Raw genomic sequence first — 25864 nt, 5'->3', positions numbered from 1 at the left:
ATAGAAGTGGCTGCCACCTGGGATTACCCACACAGACGCTTCATTCCCTTTACCCATTTCTTGGTCTCTCAGCTCCTGTAGGCCTCTGCAAACCTGCCCCCAAAGTCTGAGGAAGCTGAGAGGCTGAAGAAAGAGGCTGACATATCCAGTTTATCAGAAAGATATGTTTAATAGGGACTTACGAAGAGAAGCCTGTCTGTGTGTTGGGCAGTGGGGAAACAAGATGGCGGATCCCCACATCCACACCATTACCCTTCGGACCCAAGGCTTATGATCCACAGAGGGAGAGGTGGTTCAGAAGGGATGTGCAGGACAATCGAAGTACAATAACATCAAGGTTGTTTTGACCAAAGGGCAGGATTTATGGTAAGTATCTGTGCTTGTACAAGGAACAGTACATAAACTGGAATCCTTAGAGGCGTTCCTGGAACTGGGGTTAATCAGTATCCAAGATGCAGTTGCTTTGGCTTCTGCACTGTGATGTGTGTGTGTGTGGTTTTCTTGTGTTTATCCTGCTTGGGGTTTGTTGCACATCTTGAATCTGTGGTTACAGTTTTCATCAAACTTGGAAATTTTTAGCCATTAATTTATTAAATATTATTTTTGGTCTCATAGCCTTTCTCTAGGATTCTGAGTACATCTATGTTAGACTGCTTAAAATTGTCCAATGGGTCAGAGTCTCTGCTTAGTTTTTTTTTTGTTTGTTTGTTTGTTTGTTTTGAGATGGAGTCTTGCTCTGTTGCCCAGGCTGGAGTGCAGTGGCATGATCCCGGTTCACTTCAAGCTCCACCTTCCGGGTTCATGCCATTCTCCTGCCTCAGCCTCCCAAGTAGCTGGGACTACAGGCGCCCGCCACCACGCCCGGCTAATTTTTTGTATTTTTAGTAGAGACGGGGTTTCACCCTGTTAGCCAGGATGGTCTTGATCTCCTGACCTCATGATCCACCCACCTCGGCCCCCAAAGTGCTGGGATTACAGGCGTGAGCCATCGTGCTTGGCCTCTACTTAGTTTTTTTAAAAGTCTTTTTTCTTTCTGAGTTTCAGTTTGTCAAGCTTCTATTGTTCTGTTTTCAACTTTACTAATATTTTCTTCTGCAGTGTCTAATCTACTATTTTTTTATTTTTATTTTTATTTTTTTTGAGATGGAGTCTCACTCTGTCAACCAGGCTGGAGTACAGTGGCGTGATCTCGGCTCACTGCAACCTCTGCATCCCTGGTTCAAGATTCTCTTGCCTCAGCCTCCTGAATAGTTGGGATTATAGGCATGTGCCATCACACCTGGCTGATTTTTGTATTTTTAGTAGAGACGGGGTTTCGCCATGTTGCCCAGGCTGGTCTCAAACTCCAGACCTCAGGTGATCAGCACGCCTTGGACTCCCAGAGTGCTGGGATTACAGGTGTGAGTCACTAATCTACTATTAAGACCATTGAGTTCTAAAAACAATTTCAGATATTGTATTTTTCATATCTAAAAGTTCCATTGGGCTTGTTTTTTATTTTCCATGTTTCTGTTCATTGTTTTTTTGTATTTTATTTCACATTTTGAACAAATTTTTTGTCTGCTAGCTCTCATCTGTTGTTTCTCAATTTGTGTCTTTTGACTGATTTTCATGCAGTTATGGGTCACGTGATCCTACTTTGTTGCATGTCTAATAATTTTTGTTTGAATAATGGTCATTGTGGATTAAGTTGTTGAGTGATTGGATTTTATTGTCTTTTTTAAAAAAAGTAATGGACTTTTTTTGTGTCAGGTAAGTAACTTGCTGACCTAATTAATCCTTTCAAGGTTTGTTGTACATTTTGGGGAGGTGAATGTAGAGTAGCCTTACTCTAGGGATAGTTGTGCCCCATTACTAAGATGTGATCTTTTGTGGCTTCACTGACTGTACTGGGTAATCCATGAAATAGTTCCACTCTGGTTGTGCAAATCTGAATATTTCTCAGTCCTCTGTGAGTTTGGGAACTGCTCATCTGTCATTTTGTTTGCCGGGCTTCAAGTTATACACACACACGTCTTCAGCAACAGCCCAAGGGATGGATGCAGCAGATTTCCGGTGCTCAATTTCTGAGTGGTTCTATCTCGTGTTGTGGTCTTTCCTACAAATTACAGCTACCTTGGCCTCCATGCACTCTGATCTTTGTCTCCTCAAGCCAGTGAAACTACTGTGTTCTAAATTAATTCCAGGAAGAAAGCCAGAATGATTGTGGTGCTCAGCTGTTTTATTTCCCTTCTTGCAGCAATCACAGTCATGGACTTCCTGTTGTCCAATGTCTTCATAGATTTTTTGTTTTTTTTTTTTTTTTTCAATCTAGTTGTCTAGTTGTTTACAGTGGGAAGGCAAGACAGGGTCCAGTTATTCCATCAGGATAAAAAAAGTTAGAAATAATTTTTAAAACTCACTTTATCTTGAATAAACTCTTAGTGAAGTATATGAAAGATTTATAGTCAAAGCACCCAGTCAGTGCCTGGGACATAGGAGGCATATATTTAATACTAGATATTATGATTATAGTAATTGTCATCAATATCTTTTAGTGGGGACTCTGTTAACCCAAGGATTTACTAACAGCGGTGACTTTGGATGGTTTTGTCTTTTTGCATTTCCTAATTTACCCAAGGAAAGCAGGCAGAATCAGTATGCTTGTAAATCTACATAAGTACTACCAAATGTGATACCCACTGTACTTACATATTGCCTCATAGAAGGTAGTACATTGAAAAAAAAATTTGGCTGGGCATGGTGGCTCATGCCTGTAATCCTAGCACTTCAGGAGGCTGTGGTGGGCAGATCACCTGAGGTCAGGAGTTCAAGATCAGCCTGGGCAACATGGTGAAACCCCGTCTCTACTAAAAATACAAAAAATTCACTGGGCATGGTGGCACACGCCTGTAATCCCAGCTACTGGGGAGGCTAAGGCAGGAGAATCACTTGAACCTGGGAGGCAGAGGTTGCAGTGAGCCGAGATTGTGCCACTGCACTCAAGCCTGGGTGATAGAGTGAGCTTTTTGTCTCAAAAAAAAAAAAAAAAAAGAAAAAGAAAAAAGAAAAAATAATTATAAAATATTTAAAGTTCCGACCTTGATTGCTAGCCTTAGTCAAGTAGAAATTTCATTTTGTATTGTCTCAATAGATGTTATTCAAGAACAACAGTGATTTAAGAATGATTTTTTTTTAACTCAAATTTAAAAAGAGTAATTGAGCCAACTAAAAAGTCAATTGGCTCAGGGCAGCAAAAGCTTAAAGATTTATTAGTTAACTATTAGTAAAGAAAGATAATACTGTATACTAAGAACTCTTATAATAAAATAAGTTAAAATGAATATTGATTGAGAATGGAATGTTGTGGTGTTGAAATGCATATACAAACATAATGCTGTTAATATGGGGAAACGTAAATGAAGCCAAACTTATTTTCTATAATTCATAGTGCATCTTCAAACACTTTACATAAGACTGATAGCAAAAAGCATGATCATTGTAAGGCAGAGAACAACAGTCATCCTTGGGTGTCTTCTGGTTGAAAATTCCCTTGAGGGGCTCCATCATTTGAGTCACCTCATATTCCTATTGCCAGCCAGCATAGAACACAGCAAAGGCCTCAAACTGAGAGCCAGCTGAGGAATAACTGATTCAACTAGATGCGTAGGAGGGTTTGTCTATAAAAGAGGCCATTAGAATAAACCCAAGGAATAACTGATTTGACTAGATGCATTGGAGTGTTCATCTATAAAAGAGGCCATTAGAATAAACCCAAAGGTATCTGAGAACTGTGCATCACTCCAGGGTTCTGCCAGAGCACATATGTTGCAGAAATAGCTGTCAGCTAAGTGGGGCCCTAACTGGCATAGGGTTTATTTCATTAATTTGCATCATTTAATCCCCAGTGTAACTCTAAGAAAGTTATGGTGATGAAAACCAGAATGAGATAGGTTTGGCCCTAGTTGGATTTTAGCTACTGTATTTGATAAATGTCTACAGAAAGAGTTCATCCTATTTTTTTCCCCGCCATCTCCATTCTTAACAAATCCGTCCAATCTAGTGGGTCCCACGAACAGACAATTCTAGGGACCTTGGGCTTCTCCTGACTATGTTAGAGCCCCTTAGTGATCCAAGATTTAATACATCCACAGGGGCTGCCCTGGCTCCTGAATGTGGCATTTGCCTTTTTGGAGAAGCTCTGGACTGGAGCAGGCCTGGATGGACTGAACTGATAGCCCTGAGACTGCACAGAGTTTAGGAAATGAAAAGCATATGTCATTGACATTGGACGTCATGAAGCAGAGTGAGGCTTTTGAGTTTTGCCAGACCACAGCAGTAGGGAAATGTGGGCTGTTTCTGTAGCTATTCTTGTAAAGGTAACAGAGCATCTCATTTCAGAATTTGCAGTGTTCAGATTACCAGCTAAAGAAAGCTATTGTTTAGTAAATATCTCTAATTACACTTATCTTCCTAGATGGTTGGAAAGTAGTACTGACATATATACTTGTTAAGGTCTTTGATTTCATCCTTTTAACATTTCTCAGCATGTTCTTGATTATATGTCTCTTCAACCAGTCTACCATGTAATGCCATTTGTAATAGTTTAATCTATGACTGTTTCTACTAAGAGTGATTGCCCCATTAATGGAAAGACAACCTTTGAAATAGGCAATCAATTTCATGTTTTTTTCTATTGATGTAAGTGACAATATTTGTCACAGGAAACAAATTCACGTATATATTACTGAATTATAATCAACCTAGTAGGATCTAGAAGTTGTAAATGTTTTGTTCAACAGATTTTATTTAAAAATAAAATAGTAAGATGCCAGGTATAGAAACAGTGTGAGATGAAACAGACATGGAATATATTAGTGTGAGATTTCTCCTCTAAAATGGCCTGAGTGACGTAAAGTGGTTTTATAAATGTGAGGTAAACCAATAGCAGATAGAAAGGCAATTTAATGCTAATTAAATGAGCCCAGAAGTAATCACTTGAGCGTACACTGAAACATTGCTTTTGAAAATGGACAAAAATATCTGATTTTGTCCATATGCTTTAGTCCATGACCATAGCCATGCTAGGAGTTTTGTTTTCTCATCACTTTCTGCATTTATCTAAGCAAAGGAAGGCTTATTTTGAAAATTTCTTTTTCTCGTTTTCAAACTTTTGAGAGAGGGAGTGCCTCAATTTGAAATATCCTCTTCTCTTCAGCTTTAATGAGGTGCCTTTAAATTTAAGAGGTGTATGCATTTTGTACTGACTCATAACGATGACTTTAAAATCACTTGAAGATGGCTTTGTTCTAAGGTGGTGTTTGAATCACTGTGACATTGGCTTTGGACCCTGGTTTGTAATTTCTATCAGGTTCTCTCTGAAGCACGCAAAGGTGTCCTGAAAAGTTGGGTCTAGCCAGGGTCAGGAGCTGAAGATCACATTCTTCCCTATGGGAGAATGACAGACAGCTTCTCTTGGGCCACCATTTCTCAGAAAAGATTAGGTCAGATTTAGACTAACTCCAGACCTCACAAGTTCTCTCCTTAGGTGGGCCTGATGCTCTTCCTGAGCACTTCAGGTCCCCCAACTTCAAGCAGAATCACATCCAGGGATTTGGAAAGTGGAGTAACCTCTCCTAATTGACTCAGGCTGGGTGCACAGCTATGTCCTAGAACTATCCAGAGAAGACTCAAATGTCCACTCTCACACACTCAAATACTTGGCTACAGAATAATCATAAACTGTGAGTTTTCAGCTTTCTGGAGTTTCAGAAAAATAAATAATGAGATTCAGCTGATGAAATCCAAAATAAAATAGACTTCTTTAATAAAATCAAGACCCCAACTTCACTTTTTCTGATCAACCTGCAAAGATTTATTCAAACATGGGAATCAACCTCACTTAACTAGTTAAATGAAGCTAGTTAACTAGTTAAGTAGACTAAAGGAAAGATTCTTTTTACCAGTGCTATATATATATATATATTTTTCCTTTTCAGTTTTACTGAAGTAAAATATCCCTTGTCTGGAATTTTCTGAGGGTTCTGCACTTTATACAAACAGCAGGTTGGGCTCTATTGCTAAAGGTTATGACCCCTAGCCTTGGATCTTTATTTTTTGGCCAGAAAAATGACAGGAACCATGGGTGCAGCGGTTTCACCACTGCTTTTTCTTATCTCCCTAGGTGAAGAGTGCGACATTGACATAAATGAATGTGACAGTAACCCCTGCCACCATGGTGGGAGCTGCCTGGACCAGCCCAATGGTTATACCTGCCACTGCCCGCATGGTTGGGTGGGAGCAAACTGTGAGATCCGTAAGTATTTCTGCAGCTCAGCCACTGTTATTTAACATTTATAGCTGTTACTTAAGCATTTTCCTTCATCAAGAAGATGCCGGCTGTGACCAGAAAGCCCCCGAGTCACTGGCAGATGAGGCTGAGTCCCAGAGGGACAACCGGAGCTACACTTGCCCCATTTTGGTGCTCAATACCCAGTTTAGCACGTTTGCCCCCTGCATTCTACTGCCCCCACTCCTTCCTGAGTCTGAAGCCAGCCTTTCCCCAGGATGAGAATTTTCAGATGTCATCCAGAGTTCACTGCTACTCATGCAGCCAAAAATGTGCTGAACAGAAAAGCATTAGAATCATATCAAAAAAATAGGGTCTTTGTGTTGAAAATTAAAAAGAAAAAACCACACACACACACACACACACACACACACACACACACACACACACACAGAGAATGTAAATTACCTTTTTATTTATGTGTTCAAGTGTCTTCAAATGTATTAAGTTCCATCTATTGCCTGGAGAAAAGTTCGGTGAAGACAAGCTTAAAAAAAAAGCTGAAAAACATTTTGGGCTGCTTAAAGCTGAGTGATCTCTTAGGGTGAACTAATAGAAGTTTGATAAATGCCTTAATCAAGATTTTATACCTTAAAACAATGTATCTACTAGGATTGAAGTGAAAAATGAGAACTAACGTGAAATCGAGCTTGCTTGCCTTCCCTTCCTTCCTTCCCTCCTTTCTTTCTTTCCTTCTTTCTTTCTTTTCCTTTCTATTATACTTTAAGTTCTGGGATACATGTGCAGAACGCACAGGTTTATTACATAGGTATATACATGCCATGGTGGTTTTCTGCACCCATCAACCTGTCATCTACATTACGTATTTCTCCTAATACTATCCCTCCCCTAGCTCCCCACCACCTGACAGGCCCCATTCCATGATGTTCCCCTCCCTGTGTCCATGTGTTCTCATTGTTCAGCTCCCACTTATGAGTGAGAACATGAGGTGTTTGGTTTTTTGTTCCTGTGTTAGTTTGCTGAGAATGATGGTTTCCAGCTTCATCCATGTCTCTGCAAAGGACATGAACTCATCCTTTTTTATGGCTGCATAGTATTCCATGGTGTATATGTGCCACATTTTCTTTATCCAGTCTATCATTGATGGGCATTTGGGTTGGTTCCAAGTCTTTGCTGTTGTGAACAATGCTGCAATAAACATACGTGTGCTTGTGTCTTTATAGTAGAATGATTTATAATCCTTTGGGTATATACCCAGTAATGGGATTGCTGGGTCAAATGGTATTTCTGGTTCTAGATCCTTGAGGAATCACCACACTGTCTTCCACAATGGTTGAACTAATTTACATTCCCACCAAGAGTATAAAAGCGTTCCTATTTCTCCACATCCTCTCCAGCATCTGTTGTTTCCTGACTTTTTAATAATCGCCATTCTAACTGGAGTGAGGTGGTATCTCATTGTGGTTTTGATTTGCATTTCACTAATGACCAGTGAAGTGAACTTTTTTTTCATATTTTTGTTGGCTGCATAAATGTCTTCTTTTGAGAGGTATCTGTTCATATCTTTTGCCCACTTTTTGATGGGGTTTTTTTTTTTCTTGTAAATTTGTTTAAGTTCTTTGTAGATTCTGGATATTAGCCCTTTTTCAGATGGATAGATTGCAAAAATTTTCTCCCATTCTGTAGGTTGTCTGTTCACTATGATGATAGTTTCTTTTGCTGTCCAGGAGCTCCTTAGTTTAATTAGATCTCATTTGTCAATTTTGGCTTTTGTTGCCGTTGCTTTTGGTGTTTTAGTCATGAAGTCTTTGCTCATGCCTATGTCCTGAATGGTATTGTCTAGGTTTTCTTCTAGGGTTTTTATAGTTTTAGGTCTTACGTGTACATCTTTTATCCATCTTGAGTTAATTTTTGTATAAGGTGTAAGGAAGGGGTCCAGTTTCAGTTTTCTGCATATGGCTAGCCAGTTTTCCCAACACTGTTTATTAAATAGGGAATCCTTTCACCAATGCTTGTTTTTATCAGGTTTATCAAAGATCAGATGGTTGTAGATATGTGGCATTATTTCTGAGGCCTCTGTTCTTTTCCATTACTCTATATATCTGTTTTGGTACCAGTACCATGCTGTTTTGGTTACTGTAGCCTTGTAGTATAGTTTGAAGTCAGGTATCGTGATGCCTCCAGCTTTGTTCTTGTTGCTTAGAGTTTTCTTGACTATATGGGCTCTTTTTTGGTTCCATACAAAATTTAAAGTAGTTTTTTCTAATTCTGTGAAGAAAGTCAGTGGTAGCTTGGTGGGGATAGCATTGGACGTATAAATTACTTTGGGCAGTGTGGCCATTTTCATGATATTGATTCTTCCTATCCATGCACATGAAATGTTTTTTTCATTTGTTTGTGTCTTCTCTTATTCCCTTGAGCAGTGGTTTGTAGTTCTCCTTGAGAGGTCCTTCACATCCCTTGTAAGTTGTATTCTTATGTATTTTATTCTCTGTCGCAATTGTGAATGAGAGTTCACTCATGATTTGGCTCTCTGTTTGTCTATTATTGACGTATAGGAAAGCTTGTGATTTTCGCACATTGATTTTGTATCCTGAGACTTTGCTGAAGTTGCTTATCAGCTTAAGGAGATTTTGAGCTGAGACAATGGGGTTTTCTAAATATACAATCATGTCATCTGCAAACAGAGACAATTTTACTTCCTCTCTTCCTATTTGAATACCCTTCATTTCTTTCCCTTGCCTGATTGACCTGGCCAGAACTTCCAATACTATGTTGAATAGGAGTGGTGAGAGAAGGCATCTTTGTCTTGTGCCAGTTTTCAAAAGGAATGCTTCTAGCTTTTGCCCATTCAGTATGATACTGGCTGTGGGTTTGTCATGGACGGCTCTTATTATTTTGAGATACGTCCCATCAATACCTAGTTTATTGAGAGTTTTTAGCATGAAGCGGTGTTAAACTTTATTGGAGGCCTTTTCTGCATCTATTGAGATAATCATGTGGTTTTTATCATTGGTTCTGTTTATGTGATGGATTACATTTATTGATTTGCATATATTGAACCCTTGTATCCTAGGGATGAAGCCAACTTGATTGTGGTGGATAAGCTCTTTTTTTTTTTTTTAGGTGGAGTCTCACTCTGTCGCCGAGATTGGAGTGCAGTGGTAGATAAGCTTTTTGTGTGCTACTGGATTCGGTGTGCCAGTATTTTATTGAGGATTTTTGCATCAATGTTTATCAGGGATATTGGCCTGAAATTTTCTTTTTTTGTTGCATCTCTGCCAGGTTTTGGTATCGGAATGATGCTGGCCTCATAAAATGAGTTAGGAAGGAGTCCCTCTTTTCTATTGTTTGGAATAGTTTCAGAAGGAATGGTACCAGCTCCCCTTTGTACCTCTGATAAAATTTGGTTGTGAATCCGTCTGGTCCTGGGCTTTTTTTGGTTGGTAGGCTATTAATTACTGCCTCAATTTCAGAACTTGTTATTGGTCTATTCAGGGATTCAACTTGTTTCTGGTTTAGTCTTGGGAGGGTGTGTGTATCCAGGAATTTATCTGTTTCTTCTAGATTTTCTAGTTTATTTGCATAGAGGTGTTTATAGTATTCTCTGATGGTAGTTTGTATTTCTATCAGATCAGTGGTGATATCCCCTTTATCAATTTTTATTGTGTCTATTTGATTCTTCTCTCTTTTCTTCTTTGTTAGTCTGGCTAGTGGTCTATCTATTTTGTAAATCTTTTCAAAAAAACAGCTCCTGGATTCCTTGATTTTTTGAAGGGTTTTTCTTTTCTCTCTCTCCTTCAGTTCTGCTCTGATCTTAGTTATTTCTTGTCTTCTGCTAGCTTTTGAATTTGTTTGCTCTTGCTTCTCTAGTTCTTTTAATTGTGATGTTAGGGTATCGATTTTAGATCTTTCCCACTTTCTCCTGTGGGGATTTTAGTGCTATAAATTTCCCTCTAAACACTGCTTTAGCTGTGTCTCAGAGATTCTGGTACATTGTGTCTTTATTCTCATTGATTTCAAAGAACTTATTTATTTCTGCATTAATTTCATTATTTACCCAGTAGTCATTCAGGAGCAGGTTGTTCAGTTTCCATGTAGTTGTGCAGTTTTGAGTGAGTTTCTTAATCCTGAGTTCTAATTTGTTTGCACTGTGGTCTGAGAGACTGTTTGTTATGATTTCCGTTCTTTTGTATGTGCTGAGGAATGTTTTACTTCCAATTATGTGGTCAATTTTAGAATAAGTGTGAAGTGGTGCTGAGAAGAATGTGTATTCTGTTGATTTGGAGTGGAGAGTTCTGTAGATGTCCATTAGGTCTGTTTGGTCCAGAGCTGAGTTCAAGTCCTGAATATTCTTGTTAATCTTCTCTCTCGTGGATCTGTCTAATATTGACAGTAGGGTGTTAAAGTCTCCCACTATTATTGTGTGGGAGTCTAATTCTCTCTGTAGGTCTCTAAGAACTTGCTTTATGAATCTGGGTGCTCCTTTATTGGGTGCATATATATTTAAGACAGTTAGCTCTTCTTGTTGCATTGATCCCTTTACCATTATGTAATAATGCCCTTCTTTGTCTCTTTTGATCTTTGTTGGTTTAAAGTCTGTTTTATTAGAGACTAGGATTGAAATCCCTCCTTTATTTGCTTTCCATTTGCTTGGTAAATATTCCTCCATCCCTTTATTTTGAGCCTATGTGTGTCTTTGCACGTGAGATGGGTCTCCTGAATACAGCACACCAATGGGTCTTGACTCTATCCAATTTGCCAGTGTGTGTCTTTTAATTGGGGCATTTAGCCCATTTACATTTAAGGTTAGTATTGTTATGTTTGAATTTGCTCCTGTCAGTATGATGCTAGCTGGTTATTTTGCCCTTTAGTTGATGCAGTTTTTTCATAGTGTCAATTGTCTTTACAATTTGGTATGTTTTTGCAGTGGCTGGTACTGGTTTTTCCTTTCCATATTTAGTGCTTCCTTCAGGAGCTCTTGTAAGGCAGGCCTGGTGGTAACAAAATCTCTCAGCATTTGCTTGTCTGTAAAGGATTTTATTTCTCCTTCACTTATGAAACTTAGGTTGGCTGGATATGAAATTCTGGGTTGAAAATTCTTTTCTTTCAGAATGTTGAATATTGGCCCCCACTCTTTTCTGGCTTGTAGGGTTTCTGCAGAGAGATCCACTGTTAGTCTGATGGGCTTCCTTTTGTGGGTAGCCCGACCTTTCTCTCTGGCTGCCCTTAACATTTTTCCTTTATTTCAACCTTGGTGAATCTGATGATTATGTGTCTTGGGGTTGCTCTTCTTGAGGAGTATCTTTGTGGTGTTCTCTGTATTTTCTGAATTATGTTGGCCTGTCTTGCTAAGTTGGGGAAGTTCTCCTGGATAATATCCTAAAAAGTGTTTTCCAACTTGGTTCCATTCTCCCTGTCACTTTCAGGTACACCAATCAAACAGGTTTGGTCTTTTCACATAGTCCCATATTTCTTGGAGGCGTTGTTCATTCCTTTTCATTCTTTTTTCTCTAATCTTGTCTTCATGCTTTATTTCATTAAGTTGGTCTTCAGTCTCTTGTATCCTTTCTTCTGCTTAATCTATTTGGCTGTTGATACTTGTGTATGCTTCACAAAATTCTCTTGCTGTATTTTTTAGCTCCATCAGGTTGTTTATGTTCTTCTCTAAACTGGTTATTCTAGTTAGAAATTCATCTAACCTTTTTTCAAGTTTCTTAGCTTCCTTGCATTGGGTTAGAACATGCTCCTTTATCTCGGAGGAGTTTGTTATTACCCACCTTCTGAAACCTCCTTCTGTCAATTCATCAAACTCATCCTCTGTCCAGTTTTGTTCCCTCGCTGGTGAGAAGTTGTGATCCTTTGGAGGAGAAGAGGCATTCTGGTTTTTGGAATTTTCAGCCTTTTTGTGCTGGTTTTTCCTCATCTTTGTGGATTTATCTACCTTTGGTCTTTGATGTTGGTGACCTTTGGATGGGGTTTCTGTGTGGACATCCTTTTTGTTGATGTTGATGCTATTCCTTTCTGTTTGTTAGTTTTCCTTCTAACAGTCAGACCCCTCTGCTATGGGTTTGCTGGAGTTTGCTGGAGGTCCACTCCAGACTATTTGCCTGGGTATCACCAGTGGAGGCTGTGGAACAGCAAAGATGTCTGCCTGTTCCTTCCTCTGGAAGCTTCTTCCCAGAGGGTCACCTGGCAGATGCCAGCCGGAGTTCTCCCGTATGAGGTGTCTGTTGACCCCTGCTGGGAGGTGTCTCTCTGTCAGGAGGCACCCACTTGAGGAGGCAGCCTGTCCCTTAACAGAGCTCAAGTGCTGTGCTGGGAGATCCACTGCTCTCTTCAGAGCCGGCAGGCAGGAACATTTAAGTCTGCTGAAGCTGCACCCACAGCTGCCCCTTCCCCCAGGTGCTCTGTCCCAGGGAGATGGGAGTTTTATCTATAAGCTCCTTACTGAGGCTGCTACCTTTCTTTCAGAGATGCCCTGCACAGAGAGGAGGAATCTAGAGAGGCAGTCTGGTTATAGTGGCTTTGCGGTGCTGTGGTGGGCTCCGTCCAATCTGAACTTCCAGGCAGCTTTGTTTACACTGTGAGGGGAAAACTGCCTACTCAAGCCTCAGTAATGGTGGATGCCCCTCCCCCCACCAAGCTTCAGTGTCCCAGGTCGACTTCAGACTGCTGTGCTGGTAGCGAGAATTTCAAGCCAGTGGATCTTAGTTTGCTGGGCTCCATGGGGGTGGGATCTGCTAAGCTAGACCATTTGGCTCCCTGGTTTCAGCCCCCTTTCCGGGGGAGTGAAAGGTTCTGTCTCACTGGTGTTCCAGGAGCCACTGGGGTATGCAAAAAAAGTACTCCTGCAGCTAGCTTGGTGTCTGCCCAAATGGCTGCCCAGTTTTGTGCTTGAAACCCAGGGCCCTGGTGGCATAGGTACCCGAGGGAATCTCCTGGTCTGTGGGTTGTGAAGACCATGGGAAAAGCATAGTATCTGGGCTGGAGTGCACTGTTCCTCACGGCACAGTCCCTCATGGCTTCCTTTGGCTAGGGGAGGGAGTTTCTTGACCCTTTGTGCTTCTTGGGTGAGGCGACACCCCACCCTGCTTCTGCTCGCCCTCCGTGGGCTGTACCCACTGTCTAACCAGTCTCAATGAGATGAGCCAGGTACCTAAGTTGGAAATGCAGAAATCAGCTACCTTCTGCATTGATCTTGCTGGGAGCTGCACACCAGAGCTGTTCGGCCATTTTGCCAGCCACCCCTCCAGTTTTCTTTTTTTATTTTATTTTATTTTATTTTTTTATTTTTATTTTTTGAGAGGGAGTCTTGCTGTATCCAGGCTGGAGTGCAGTGGACGATCTCAGCTCACTGCAACCTCTGCCTCCTGGGTTCAAGTGATTCTCCTACCTCAGCTTCCTGAGTAGCTGGGATTACAGGTGTGTGCCACCACTCCTGGCTAATTTTTGTATTTTTAGTAGAGAAGGGGTTTCACTGTGTTGGCCAGGATGGTCTCGATCTCTTGACCTCATGATCCACCTGCCTTGGCCTCCCAAAGTGCTGGGATTACAGGTGTGAGTCACCGTGCCTGACTGCAATCGAGTTTTCAATTGTTTTGGAACTGTTAAAGATTCAACTTTGAAAGGTATTGTCTTCTTATTTAAATTAGCTGGGGCAATTTGATCTTTCATAGCAGAAGAAAGCTAACCATGGTGGTTGGGTGAATGTTTCCTCCCTATTCCAGATTGCTTCTTTTCCTGGGAAAGTTGCATAAGAACTCCCTTCCATGCTCTGTCACCTGCTCACTCACCTTTTGACAGATAAAGAAAACTTGTCTTCTGTGTGAATTTGGAAGGATGCAAATCAGTACCCACAGCCCTGCCTGCCTGCTTGCCTGCCTGTCTGTCTGTGTCACTCATCCTGATCTGTCTGCTGTCTCTACTCGTTCTCTCTATGTCACAAGACCAGGCCCTCACTGGTGGTTCTGGCTGCCTATGGCTGGATAGGTTCATCTCATTCTCAGTGTTTGTCTAATGTAGAGGGTGGCCAGTATTAGGAAACTCTCTTGTCCAAATGTGGACCACATTCTCTGACATCAACTTGACCAACTTGACCACATTCTCCAACATCAGTTTGATCAACTTGATAAAGAGGCTGAGGATATGATTTAGCCTCTCACCTGTTCACTCACTGTCTTTCTTCTTGGTTCATGTAGCCAAAGTGTGAAGTGTGTAATTATTATAGGCCTTCCGCTTAGCATTCTCAATTGCTCTCATACGGAGTGGGCTTAGAATTAACTTTCCTTGCTAAAGATGGATGAGAACTACTTTCTTGTTGAAGAGAGAGACAAGGGACTGAAAAGGATTTCAATGGTAAAATTCTAAGGGAATGTAGTTATAGGATGTTAAGTCCAGTCTGGTGGAATCTGCTGGTGGAAAGGATTCCAGACTTGGATCAGCAGGACCTTGGTTCTTATCATGGCCAAGGCACTCGTTGTTATGACTGCATTTGCTTGTGCTGAGCCTCAGTTTACTTTTCCACAAAATGGGATCAGTTTTCATTCTAAAGTTTAGTATGACAAATTGACACATTTTGTGCCTTTAGGGCAGAGTAATATCTACTTATAACTTTAAAATGGGATTCATGAAGATAAATATATAGGAGAGTATAGATGAAAAGTCAGGAACACACAGGATATCATCAAGAAATTTTGAAGTGAAATCCTATCATTGTAAAAAATCTAAAGTTTACTTCTTCTGGTGATGATAATATAGGCAAAATATGGAATAACGAAAAGATCAAAGTCGACTTCAAATTCAAGCTCCATCATATTCTAACTATGTAACCTGGAAAAACAAATTTACTTCTGGGAGCCTTGTCTTTCTCACTTGATTATAGGAAGGCTTCCCATGCTGGTTGCTGTGAGGATTACATGAGGCAAATGTACAGATTTCTGCTGTTCAGTAGACACTAAATAAATACTGGTTGATCTTTCTTTTATTTTTTCTATAGTACTATACCTCTTATGCTATGAGCTACTCCCAGGGAGGATTAACCTTCAGCAATTGTCTTTTTATATGCTGCCTACAGCCCAGGACAGTGGCTATTCTGAGAGGCTGGGTGTGATAGGGTACATTACACATCTCAGTGCATACCTGGACGCTCTGTTCACTCACTCTATCATCTTCCATTTGATGATCTCATTTATATTTCTCTATAGGACCAAAGGTATCAAAACTAAATTTAATTACAGATTAGGCTCTGCCAGGTCCCAGCACTGGATATTTCTAACCATGACCTGAGTATATGGAAAGGAGATCATGTGTGTGAGGTTTACGGATGACACATAGCTGAAGCCAGTGGCTTATGTCTAGATAATTGGGTCTGAATCAATGGAATGAATCCCAGGATCCGGAGTGGACACAGAATTCGTACATTTGGTGGGCAGGGAACCTGTAAGAGGCCTCTAGTCCTGCGTGAGCCATGGGAACCACGGCCTCTGAGGTCTCTTTCTAACCCTGAGCATCTGTGATCCTCTGAAGTATCCAGAAACCAAGAGGAGGATGCCTGGATATCTCAAAGTCTAGTCAGTAGATCTAAACAGAAAAGCTCAGACGTACACAGAGAACCATGGCCCACATAGCTACGTGGTGCTGAAGGGCTGCTGAGTCACCCGAGGAAATAAAGGAGGCTTCTATTAACTCGATCACTGCCTTTGGAGACCACATTGCTTGCCTCTCTTCCTTGCTCCCTCTGCTGTAGCCACAGTGTCCTGCTTTCCCTTCCTTGAGCAGGTCAAAGTCATCCCTGCCTTCAGGACCTTCACCCATGCTGTTCCCTATGCCTGGAGCTCTCTTCCTTCAGATCTTAGCACAGCTGCCTTCTTCTCATTCAGGTCTCAGTTCAAAGGTGCCTTCCCTGACCATCTGTATTAGTTTCCTCTTGTCACTGTAACAAATTACCACAAATTGAGTGGCTTAAAACGACACAGATCTATCACGTTACAGTTCTGGAAGGCAAAAGTCCAAAATGGGCCTCATTGGGCTAAAATCAAGGGACCAGCAGGGCTGTCTTCCTTCTGGAGGCTCTAGGGGAGAACTTGTCTCCCCTTGCCTTTTCTAACCTTAAGGCTGCTCACATTTCTTGGCTCATGGTCCCTTCTGCCTCCTTCAAAGTCAGAAATCATGTCATTTTGACCTCTGCTTTCATTCTCATCACTCAATTGTCAACTCTCCTACCTCCTTCTTTCACTTATTAGGACTCTTATGGTTGCATTGAGCTTGTCCAGATAATCCAGAATAATTTCTCCATCTCAAGATCTCAATTTAATCACATTTGCAAAGTCATTTTTGCCATATAATGTATTGGGCATTAGGACATCTTCAGGAGACCCTTATTCTGCCTTTCATACCACCCGTCAATGGTATCTCGTTCCTCTCTCTATTTGTTCTTAAATATTACAATATTTGGGGATGAGGTAGAATTAATTTTATCTGTTAACGCATCACCCTAGTCATTTGCACCTTTAGGGTAATTATCTGGTCACCAGTCAGTAATAAGAAGCAGAAATCTAACAGACCACACAGATTTATCAAAACTATCAAGAAGATTGATCCAGGACCATCCTAATAGAATCGTTCAAATAGCTATAATGATTTACACATGTTTTAAGGCAAATGCAAACCCACAGTTCTGGAAATTAACAGAACAACATCAGTGAAGTTTTAATTCTCTGCCATTCATTTTTACCACCTTGGGACGGATTATAATTTTTTCTGAATTATAATAAAGGGAAAATATGCCTTCCTAGAATGAAGGTCTAAAAATCAAAATTTCTATAAATCTTGACATAGCAGTGTTGGTGTGTTTTGCTTTGTTTGTGTAAGCTTTATAAAGTTAGAGTTATAGTTAACCTCGCTGACTGACAGTTGGCCAGTTTTGTATATTAAACAGTTGAATCTATGGTTAAATACAGTTAAACTATTGAATTAATGATATTTTGCAGTTGAGAAATAGGCAAATAGGCTATCTTAGATTTATGCATTCAATCAGGAATCAGTGGCTCTTTATTGTCAAGCAATGAGTGTAGTTCTGGAATATAAAGGTTAATGAAACATACCCTGCCTTTGGGAGCTTGTAATCTGAGGGCAGGTTTGAATATATGATGAATCACTGTAAGGCTTTGCACAGCCACCTCTAGACAACCAGGGAAAGGGAATGTAACTCATCCTGGGGCCAGAGGTGAAGTATAGATGGATGTCTTGGGCCTCTTCCTTTAACAATAGATGGGATTTAATAATGGTTAAAGAAATGTATCAAATGATTATATTATATGGGCAGTTCTTATTATGCAAATAGGTTGGCTTCTTTGGTTCTCATTTTTGTGTAAACCAAGATGTTTAAAAAATAAAATTAATAAATATCTCTCCTTATCCAGATCCCCACCTCACTCCTTAAAGGTGTCTACTGTTAGACATTTATTGCGTATTCTTCTAGATGCATCAGTCAATAGATAAGTTCCTATTTTATCCTGTACAAATGAGAGTTTTATACACACTCTTCAACATATTGCTTTTATGTGTAACAGTATATCCCGAAGGTGCACCCACACTACCTTATGCAGATCTACGACACTTTTTAAAATGTCACATGGTATTTCCATTCTTTAGCATCTCCAAAATTTATTTAATCAGACCCCCATTGATAGATAATACATTTGAGGGGTTTTGTTATTCAAAGCAATACTAGAATGAATATTCTATATATGCACCTGTCTTAGTTTGCTTGGGATACTATAACAAAATACCTTACAGTAAGTAATTGCTCACAGTTCTGGAGGCTGAGAAGTCTGAGAGCAAGGCACTGGCAGATCTAGTGTCTGATAAGGGCCCATTCGTCATAGACAGGGCCTTCTGGCAGTGTCTTCACATGGTGGAAGGGCAAGGTGGCTCTCTTGGGCCTTTTTTATAAGGACATTAACCTAGTGCATGAAGGCAGAGCCCTCATGACTTAATCACTTCCCAAAGACTACATCTCTTAATACCATTGCTTCGTTGATTAGTTTATTAGTTTGTTTTCATACTGTTATAAAGAACTGCCTGAGATGGGGTAATTTATAAAGGAAAGAAGTTTAATAGACTCACATTTCAGCATGGCTGGGAAGGTCTCAGGAAACTTACAATCATGGCAAAAGGTGAAGGGGAAGCAAGGCACCTTCTTCACAAGCTGGCAGGAAGGAGAAATGTTGAGTGAATAGGGAAGAACCCCTTATAAAACCATCAGATCTTGTGAGAACTCACTTTCATGAGAACAGCATGGGGGAACCGCCCCCATGATTCAGTTACTTCCACCTGTCTCTCCCTTGATATGTGGGGATTATGAGGATTATAGGGATTACAATTCAAGATGAGATTTGGGTGGGGACACAATGCCTAACTGTATTGATTAGGTTGCAACATTTAAGCTTGGGAGTCACATACATTCAGATCATAGCAGCATCTTTGTGCTTACTTATGTAAGAATATCAATAGTAGAAATTCTCAAAGATAAAATTGTCAAGGGGTTTTTGCATTTAATATTTTGATTTTGGTTGGTGATTATCTTTTAACTTTTCATGAGCATTTCATTATAAGTTGGCTTTTTGCCTTTTAGAAATTTTCCCCTTGGAAGCAATGGTGGTGGGGTCCAAGGGTAACTTGCAAATCCCGCTGAATCCATAATTACCTTTAGTACATACTTGGAACACCAGGAATGCATCCTCTACTTCTCAGGGAGGGATTGTGGCTAGATGTGGGGAAAGCGTACTGATTGAGTGGAAAGAATGCTGTTGTGGAGTTTTGTGGTTGATAACTCAATTCTGTGAGTTGAGCTGTTTTGAATTCTAGCTCAGGTATTTATCCCTGGGCCAGAAAACAAGGTCTCTGAGCCTTAGGCCTTGATAAATGGGATAGTAAATGTAACCAATATTGTTCAGTGGCTGGTACATAGTAGATACTTAATAAATGATTACTTTAATTATTATCATCAGCTGTCTTTCTCTTTGAACAACTAGAAGTCTCTGGGCATCTGCTGAAAATGAAATTTCCCATCTCTGATGGAATCTTGGTAAACTAGATACTTTTGGGTTAATAACCAATTTGCTGCAAGTACAGAATATTATAGGACCACAGGCATTATATAGATAGATAGTTGTTATTGATGTAATTCGATCTTGACTTTTTTATTCCAAAAAATCTCATGAGGAGGAACTTTCCACTGCCTCTCTGAAGAGTACTGATGGATGTGTACATCATAGGGAAATGCTTTTCATGCCTTTTGAGTGCAACCCACAGTAAGTAGTATGTTTTACATCTTGATGCTGCATGTGACACACAGCCTAATATACACACAAACACACACAACATAAAATAATACTTAACTTTTTATAAGTGTGACAAACTCTGAAATAGTTCTCTAATTTTTTTTTTTTAATGTGAGTCTGGCCCCATTACATTGATTTCTATGATCTACAGTTTGGAAAACATTCCTTATTGATTGAAGTGTGTGGCTTTAGAACCAGAGCACCTGGGCTTAAACTCAGTGGCTGCCACTTACTATGTGTGTAACCCTGGGCACATAGCTTTCCTCTTAGAGTCTCAGTTGCTTCCTATATAAAATGAAGGTAATAATAGTGTCTACCTCAAAGCATTATAGGAGGAATAGGTGAGTTAACACCTTAACACTTAGTGTCCAGCACAAATTGAACCCTCAGTAAATATCAGCTCTTACTAACCAAAATGATGAGCTAAACATCAAAATTTAACTATTAGACATAACTGCTTGGGTGTCTTAAAGGTACTTCCAATTTATTAATTTGTTTATTCAACTTTTATTTTAGATTCAAGGAGCACATGTGCAGGTTTTTCCCTGGGTACATTGTGTGATGCTGAGGTTTGGGATATGAATGATCCTGTCACCCGGGTACTGACTATAGTCCCCATTAGTTTTTTAACCATTTCCCCCCTTCCTTTCCTTCTTCCCTAGTAGTCCCTAATGTCTATTTTTGTGGCTTCTATGTCCACAAGTACCCGATGTTTAGCTCCTATTTTTTTTTCTTTTTTAAGACAGGGTCTCACCCAGGCTGGAGTTCACTGGTGCAATCTCAGCTCACTGCACCCTTCGCTTCCCAGGCTCAAGCCATTCTTGTGCCACAGCCTTCCAAGTAGCTGGGATTACAGGAATGTACCATGACACCCGGCTATTTTTTTTGTATTTTTAGTAGAGATGGGGTTTCGCCATGTTGGCCAGGCTGGTCTGGAACTCCTAAGATCAAAGCTATCCACCTGCTTCGGCCTCCCAAACTGCTGGGATTACAGGTGTGAGCCACCATGCCTGGCCAGCTCCCACTTATAAGTGAGAACATGTGGTGTTTGTTTTTCTGCTATGTTAATTCACTTAGGATAATGGCCTTCAGCTGCATCCATATTGCTGCAAAGGACATGATTTCACTCTTTTTTGTGGCTGCATGGTATTCCATGCTGTATATGTACCACATTTTCTTTATTCAATCCATCATTGATGGGCACCTTGGTTAATTCTGTATCTTTGCTATTGTGAATAGTGCTGCAGTGAACGTGCAAGCGCCTGTGCTTTTTTGGTAGAACAATTCGTTTTCTTTTGGATACATACCCAGTAACGAGATTGCTGAGTTGAGTAGTAGTTCTAAGTTCTTTGAGAAATCTTCAAACTGCTTTCCACAGTGGCTGAACTAATTTACATTTCCACCAACACCATGTTCCCTTTTTCTCTCAGCCTTGCCAATATCTGTTTTTTTGACTTTTTAATCATCGCCATTCTGACTGGTGGGACATGGTTATCTTACTGTGGTTTTGATTTGCATTTCTCTGATAATTAGTGATGTTGAGCATTTTTTCGTGTTTGTTGGCCACTTATATGCTTTCTTTCAAGAAGTGTCTTTGCATATCTCCTGCCCACTTTTGAATGAGGTTATTTGGTTTTTGTTTGTTCAATTGTTGAAGTTTCTTACAGATTCTGGATATTAGACCTTTCTTGGATGCATCATTTGTGAATATTTTCTCCTCTTCTGTAGGTTGTCTGTTTACTCTGTCAATAGTTTCTTTTGCTGTGCTCTTTAGTTTAATTAGGTCTCACTTGTATTAGGTCTCACTTGTCAATTTTTGCATTTGTTGCGATTGCTTTTGAAGATTTAGTTATATGTTCTTTCCCAAAGCCCATGTCCAGAATTGGTACTTCCAATTTAACATGTATAAAACCAAACTCAGGATCTTCCTCTCAAATCTGGTTGTCTCACTCGGCTACAGCACCTCATCCATCCAGCGATAAAAGCCAGGAAACCAGGAATTGGCCTCCTGGTTTCTCTCCCCTCATTGGCCTATCTGTACAAGCTGCATTTAGTCTGGTTGATTCCCCCCTAACACAGCATTCACATCCATTCCCCTCTCTCTGTCTCCATGCCCATCACCACAGGTCAAGTTACCACTAACTCTGCCCCGTCCTACAGGAGCCTCTGAACCGGCCTCTGTCCTTGCTCCTCAAACCCTTTCTTCATGCACTGCCAGAAGGATCTTTTCAAAGTGCAAATTGGAACACTCAGACCCTCCCTCCCACTGTTTCCAACCCTGACAGTGCCAAGCTCCTATTAAAATGAATAAGTGACTAAAGACCCAAGGCCACACTGCCCTACCCTGCAAGGAGATCCCTTCTCCTTGCTGCGGCCACTCTCTGCCTCTCTCTCAAGCAGCCATGCTGTCCTTCCAGCCCTTGTTCTTCTCCCTCACCCCCCTCCCACAGGCCTGTGCTCACCGTGGTTCTTTGCCTGTGCAGTCTCCCCTCTGCTCTTGCCCATCCCTGGTTAGTGCCCGCTCATACTTAGAACTTAACTCCGTAAGGGCTCCTGTTGTGCAAGCTCTCTTGGCAGTCAGTGAGGTAAAATATCTCCTGTCCTCCTGCTGCACTGAAGAGCTCGTCCCTTGTAGACACAGCACAGTTGTACTTTTACTTTGTTTTGGGGATCATTTGCCTGATCCCTGCATCCCTCAGAAAACTGGGGACTACATGAGCCTACTTTTCTCTCTATTTTCCCTTGCTTTCCATCCCTGTCACTCAGCACTGTGCCTGGCACATAGTAGGTCCTTAATTAATGTGCTCAGTGAATGGATCCCCATAAAGGAGATGATCTCTTTCATTCCCTTTTCACATTCATTCCTCTTCCAGAGATTAACAAGAGTTGTTAATCTTTTTCAGTCTCACTGACTGCTTTGATTGTCCTGCTAACCTTTAGCTATAGAAAACAAAGTAATTTGACATCCCTCCTCACAATTGTTCTAGGCAACAAGTAGTCTTAAAAATTATTAAGCTAAGTAACATCTTCTTAAGAAACAGTCTCACTTTTGCTCTTTTAAAAAATAACATAGGTAAGCAAATTAGCATAGCTACATTCATCTAGGTAAATTAAAAAATAGATATGGGCTGTGTATTTTAGACGCAATATGTAAATTGACTGGAATCTCTTTCTGGCAGAGTGGAGGTGGGTCTGATTTTATTCTCAGCTTGGCCACTGACTGTCTGCCTCACCTTGAGCAGCAGGTCCAAGTTTAGCACCTCTGCCTAGCTCAAGGTGTTTGTTTAGGGCCAACTGAAATGTTTAATGCAAAAGCACTTTGGAAAATACAACACCTCAAACAAATTTAGTTTAAAAAAATGAAAATGATCTGTCAGACTCACAAGTGTGACATTTTTCTAGAGCAGCTCGTGCACATGCATTCCTGGTCATGCACCTGCTGGGGCTGATGAGATGAACCCATCTGGCATATTCTGGTTCACAATTCTTCCCAGTGCCATGCTGTAGCCAACGTAGTCAACGACTCATGTGATGAGACTCCTGGGATGCAGCAAAGCAATGACTTATGAGGATAGCATCTGGACTGAGAGATGGTGGTTGCAGGCACCTGGCATAGATAAATTTGCTGTCTCTCAGACCTGGCGTTGGACTTAGCCAGATCCATCCCAGCTACTAAACCAATTAGCCTGTAAGGTAGCCACAGTGATTTGTATCAAAAAAGTTTTAGATGACAGTGAGGTGGGATCTAGCTTTAAAGAAAAGGGCAGGGGGAGAGAGGAAAGCAGAGCTTTTAGGAGAAATCTTGAGAAAGTTTTTCCAAAAGTCCGAACAGCTTGGAATACAGAGTTTTGGGAAATGGAGCAGATGGTCATAAATGCAAGCAGTCAGACCTGGGACACTGCACTGAGCACATAGCCCAGTATGGTTGTTTTTTTTCACTTTAGTGGCCATGTGGTTGTGCACTCACTGTGTATACACAATTGATGTGATGTGTAAGTTAATTCTATGAAGCTTATGCATAGACTGCAAGAACTCATCAAGAACTCGTGTGATCTTCCATAGTGATCAGATCTGAGCACTCTACCGAGTTGGAGGAGAAACATAGTACTGGCTGCCCTTGTGTTGATGCTAAATGGATGTTATAACATACTCTGCTGAGTGTTGGACTCCTGCCTGCAACTGAATTTTTTAGAGAATGTTATAATACTTGGAAATGAAGTGAATCACGCTTTTTCAGCCAGAAAAATGAGTTGTCTCTCTCAATGCACACCAGGTATTGCCAAATGAGATGGCTGCAGATTTGGGGATTGAGCCTTGGTTCTGCTTTCCCCAAACACCTCCCTTCCATCGTGACTGTTTGTTTCTGGTGATTTATGTTACTCTGTCTGCCTGTGTGTGAGTTGGCTTAAATGAAGCAGTCAATGCAGTAATGGTCATTTAGTTTTGCTAAGCTCTGTGGGCCTTATGAGCTCAGGCAGGCAGACTCAAATGACAAACCAGGCTTCAAAGGTTTTGGTGAAATATTCAGGAGGGTCTGGATGCAAACTCAGAAATCACATTATTCATCTGTTCTCAAATTCTCAGGAAGCATCCAGGCTGGGCACGTGGGTCATTTTTCTGTTAGCTTCTAGAAAGAGGGTCTGCAGGCCTGGCCCCCTGTTTGGGTGTCTATCTGTGCTCTTCTTCAGACTGACTGCAGCTTTTCAAGGTAAGGAATAGCTAATTGTGATTCTTAGATCTATGATGACTGAAGATACAGCTAAGATGAAGGTGTGAGTATCCAGAGGCCACAAATACTCTCAACGATAATGAAACAGTGAGAAGAGTCCTGTGGATTTCATGGAAAGACAGGCTCATTTCCATTTCCACTAACCTCTGAATCTCATTTGCAGGCACTTGGAATTCTACCATGAAAATGATGTCCTGGTGTGGGTGGGGAAGTGTGGAATGGTGGTGGTGGTGGTGTGAGTAAAGTAGAGAAAGCATCCTTTTTTCCATATGAGTTCAGCTTCTGTTTGGTCTTACCTAGCTTTTTAAAATTTCCACAATTTCCTTTCAAATCTTGTATACACTATCTAGATAGTTTCATTTGGGTGCAGATCTATAAACAGGAAATAACTTGATGTTCTTGACCTACGCCAATCACAGAGATTACATTGTGTCCTTCCAGTTTTTCCTGCTAATACAGGTTGGTGCTTTTAGGAAGGACACAGGGCCATGCTCAGTAATCCTCAGCTCAGAGCATGTGCCTTAGGGAACAGCATGTGACCCTTTATCTTTCCCTCCTCCACCACCACAGCTGGTCCTCTTTAGGGACCACCACCACATGTCCAGGAGTGGACTCTAACTTTTTTAGAAAGTTGAAACTTTTTTTTTTAACTTTTTAGAAAGTTAAAACTTTTTTTTTTTTAACTTTTTAGAAAGTTAAAACTTTTTTTTTAACTTTTTAGAAAGTTAAAACTTTTTTTTTAACTTTTTAGAAAGTTAAAACTTTTTTTTTTAACCTTATAGAAAGTTAAAACTTTTTTTTTTAACTTTATAGAAAGTTAAAACTCTTTTTTAACTTTATAGAAAGTTAAAACTCTTTTTTAACTTTATAGAAAGTTAAAACTCTTTTTTAACTTTTTAGAAAGTTAAAACTCTTTTTTAACTTTTTAGAAAGTTAAAACTCTTTTTTAACTTTTTAGAAAGTTAAAACTCTTTTTTAACGTTCTAGAAAGTTAAAACTCTTTTTTAACGTTCTAGAAAGTTAAAACTCTTTTTTAACGTTCTAGAAAGTTAAAACTCTTTTTTAACGTTCTAGAAAGTTAAAACTCTTTTTTAACGTTCTAGAAAGTTAAAACTCTTTTTTAACGTTCTAGAAAGTTAAAACTCTTTTTTAACGTTCTAGAAAGTTAAAACTCTTTTTTAACGTTCTAGAAAGTTAAAACTCTTTTTTAACGTTCTAGAAAGTTAAAACTCTTTTTTAACGTTCTAGAAAGTTAAAACTCTTTTTTAACGTTCTAGAAAGTTAAAACTCTTTTTTAACGTTCTAGAAAGTTAAAACTCTTTTTTAACGTTCTAGAAAGTTAAAACTCTTTTTTAACGTTCTAGAAAGTTAAAACTCTTTTTTAACGTTCTAGAAAGTTAAAACTCTTTTTTAACGTTCTAGAAAGTTAAAACTCTTTTTTAACTTTCTAGAAAGTTAAAACTCTTTTTTAACTTTCTAGAAAGTTAAAACTCTTTTTTA

At 40.1% G+C, this 25864-nt stretch overlaps 1 protein-coding gene across 2 annotated transcripts in view; it reads left to right on the top strand.

Moving 5' to 3' along the window:
• DNER (delta/notch like EGF repeat containing) overlaps positions 1-25864 on the top strand; it is a 365099-nt gene that overhangs the window by 325922 nt on the left and 13313 nt on the right. For both annotated transcript variants that reach the window (XM_024243941.2, XM_054549923.2), the window contains one exon: positions 6164-6295. In XM_024243941.2, the coding sequence (XP_024099709.2) occupies positions 6164-6295 (132 nt within the window). The remainder of the gene's footprint in view (positions 1-6163; positions 6296-25864) is intronic.

Source organism: Pongo abelii, chromosome 11 (genome assembly GCF_028885655.2).
Source record: "Pongo abelii isolate AG06213 chromosome 11, NHGRI_mPonAbe1-v2.0_pri, whole genome shotgun sequence".
Lineage (NCBI taxonomy): Eukaryota > Metazoa > Chordata > Mammalia > Primates > Hominidae > Pongo > Pongo abelii.
This window is presented reverse-complemented; position numbering and strand designations above follow the sequence as displayed.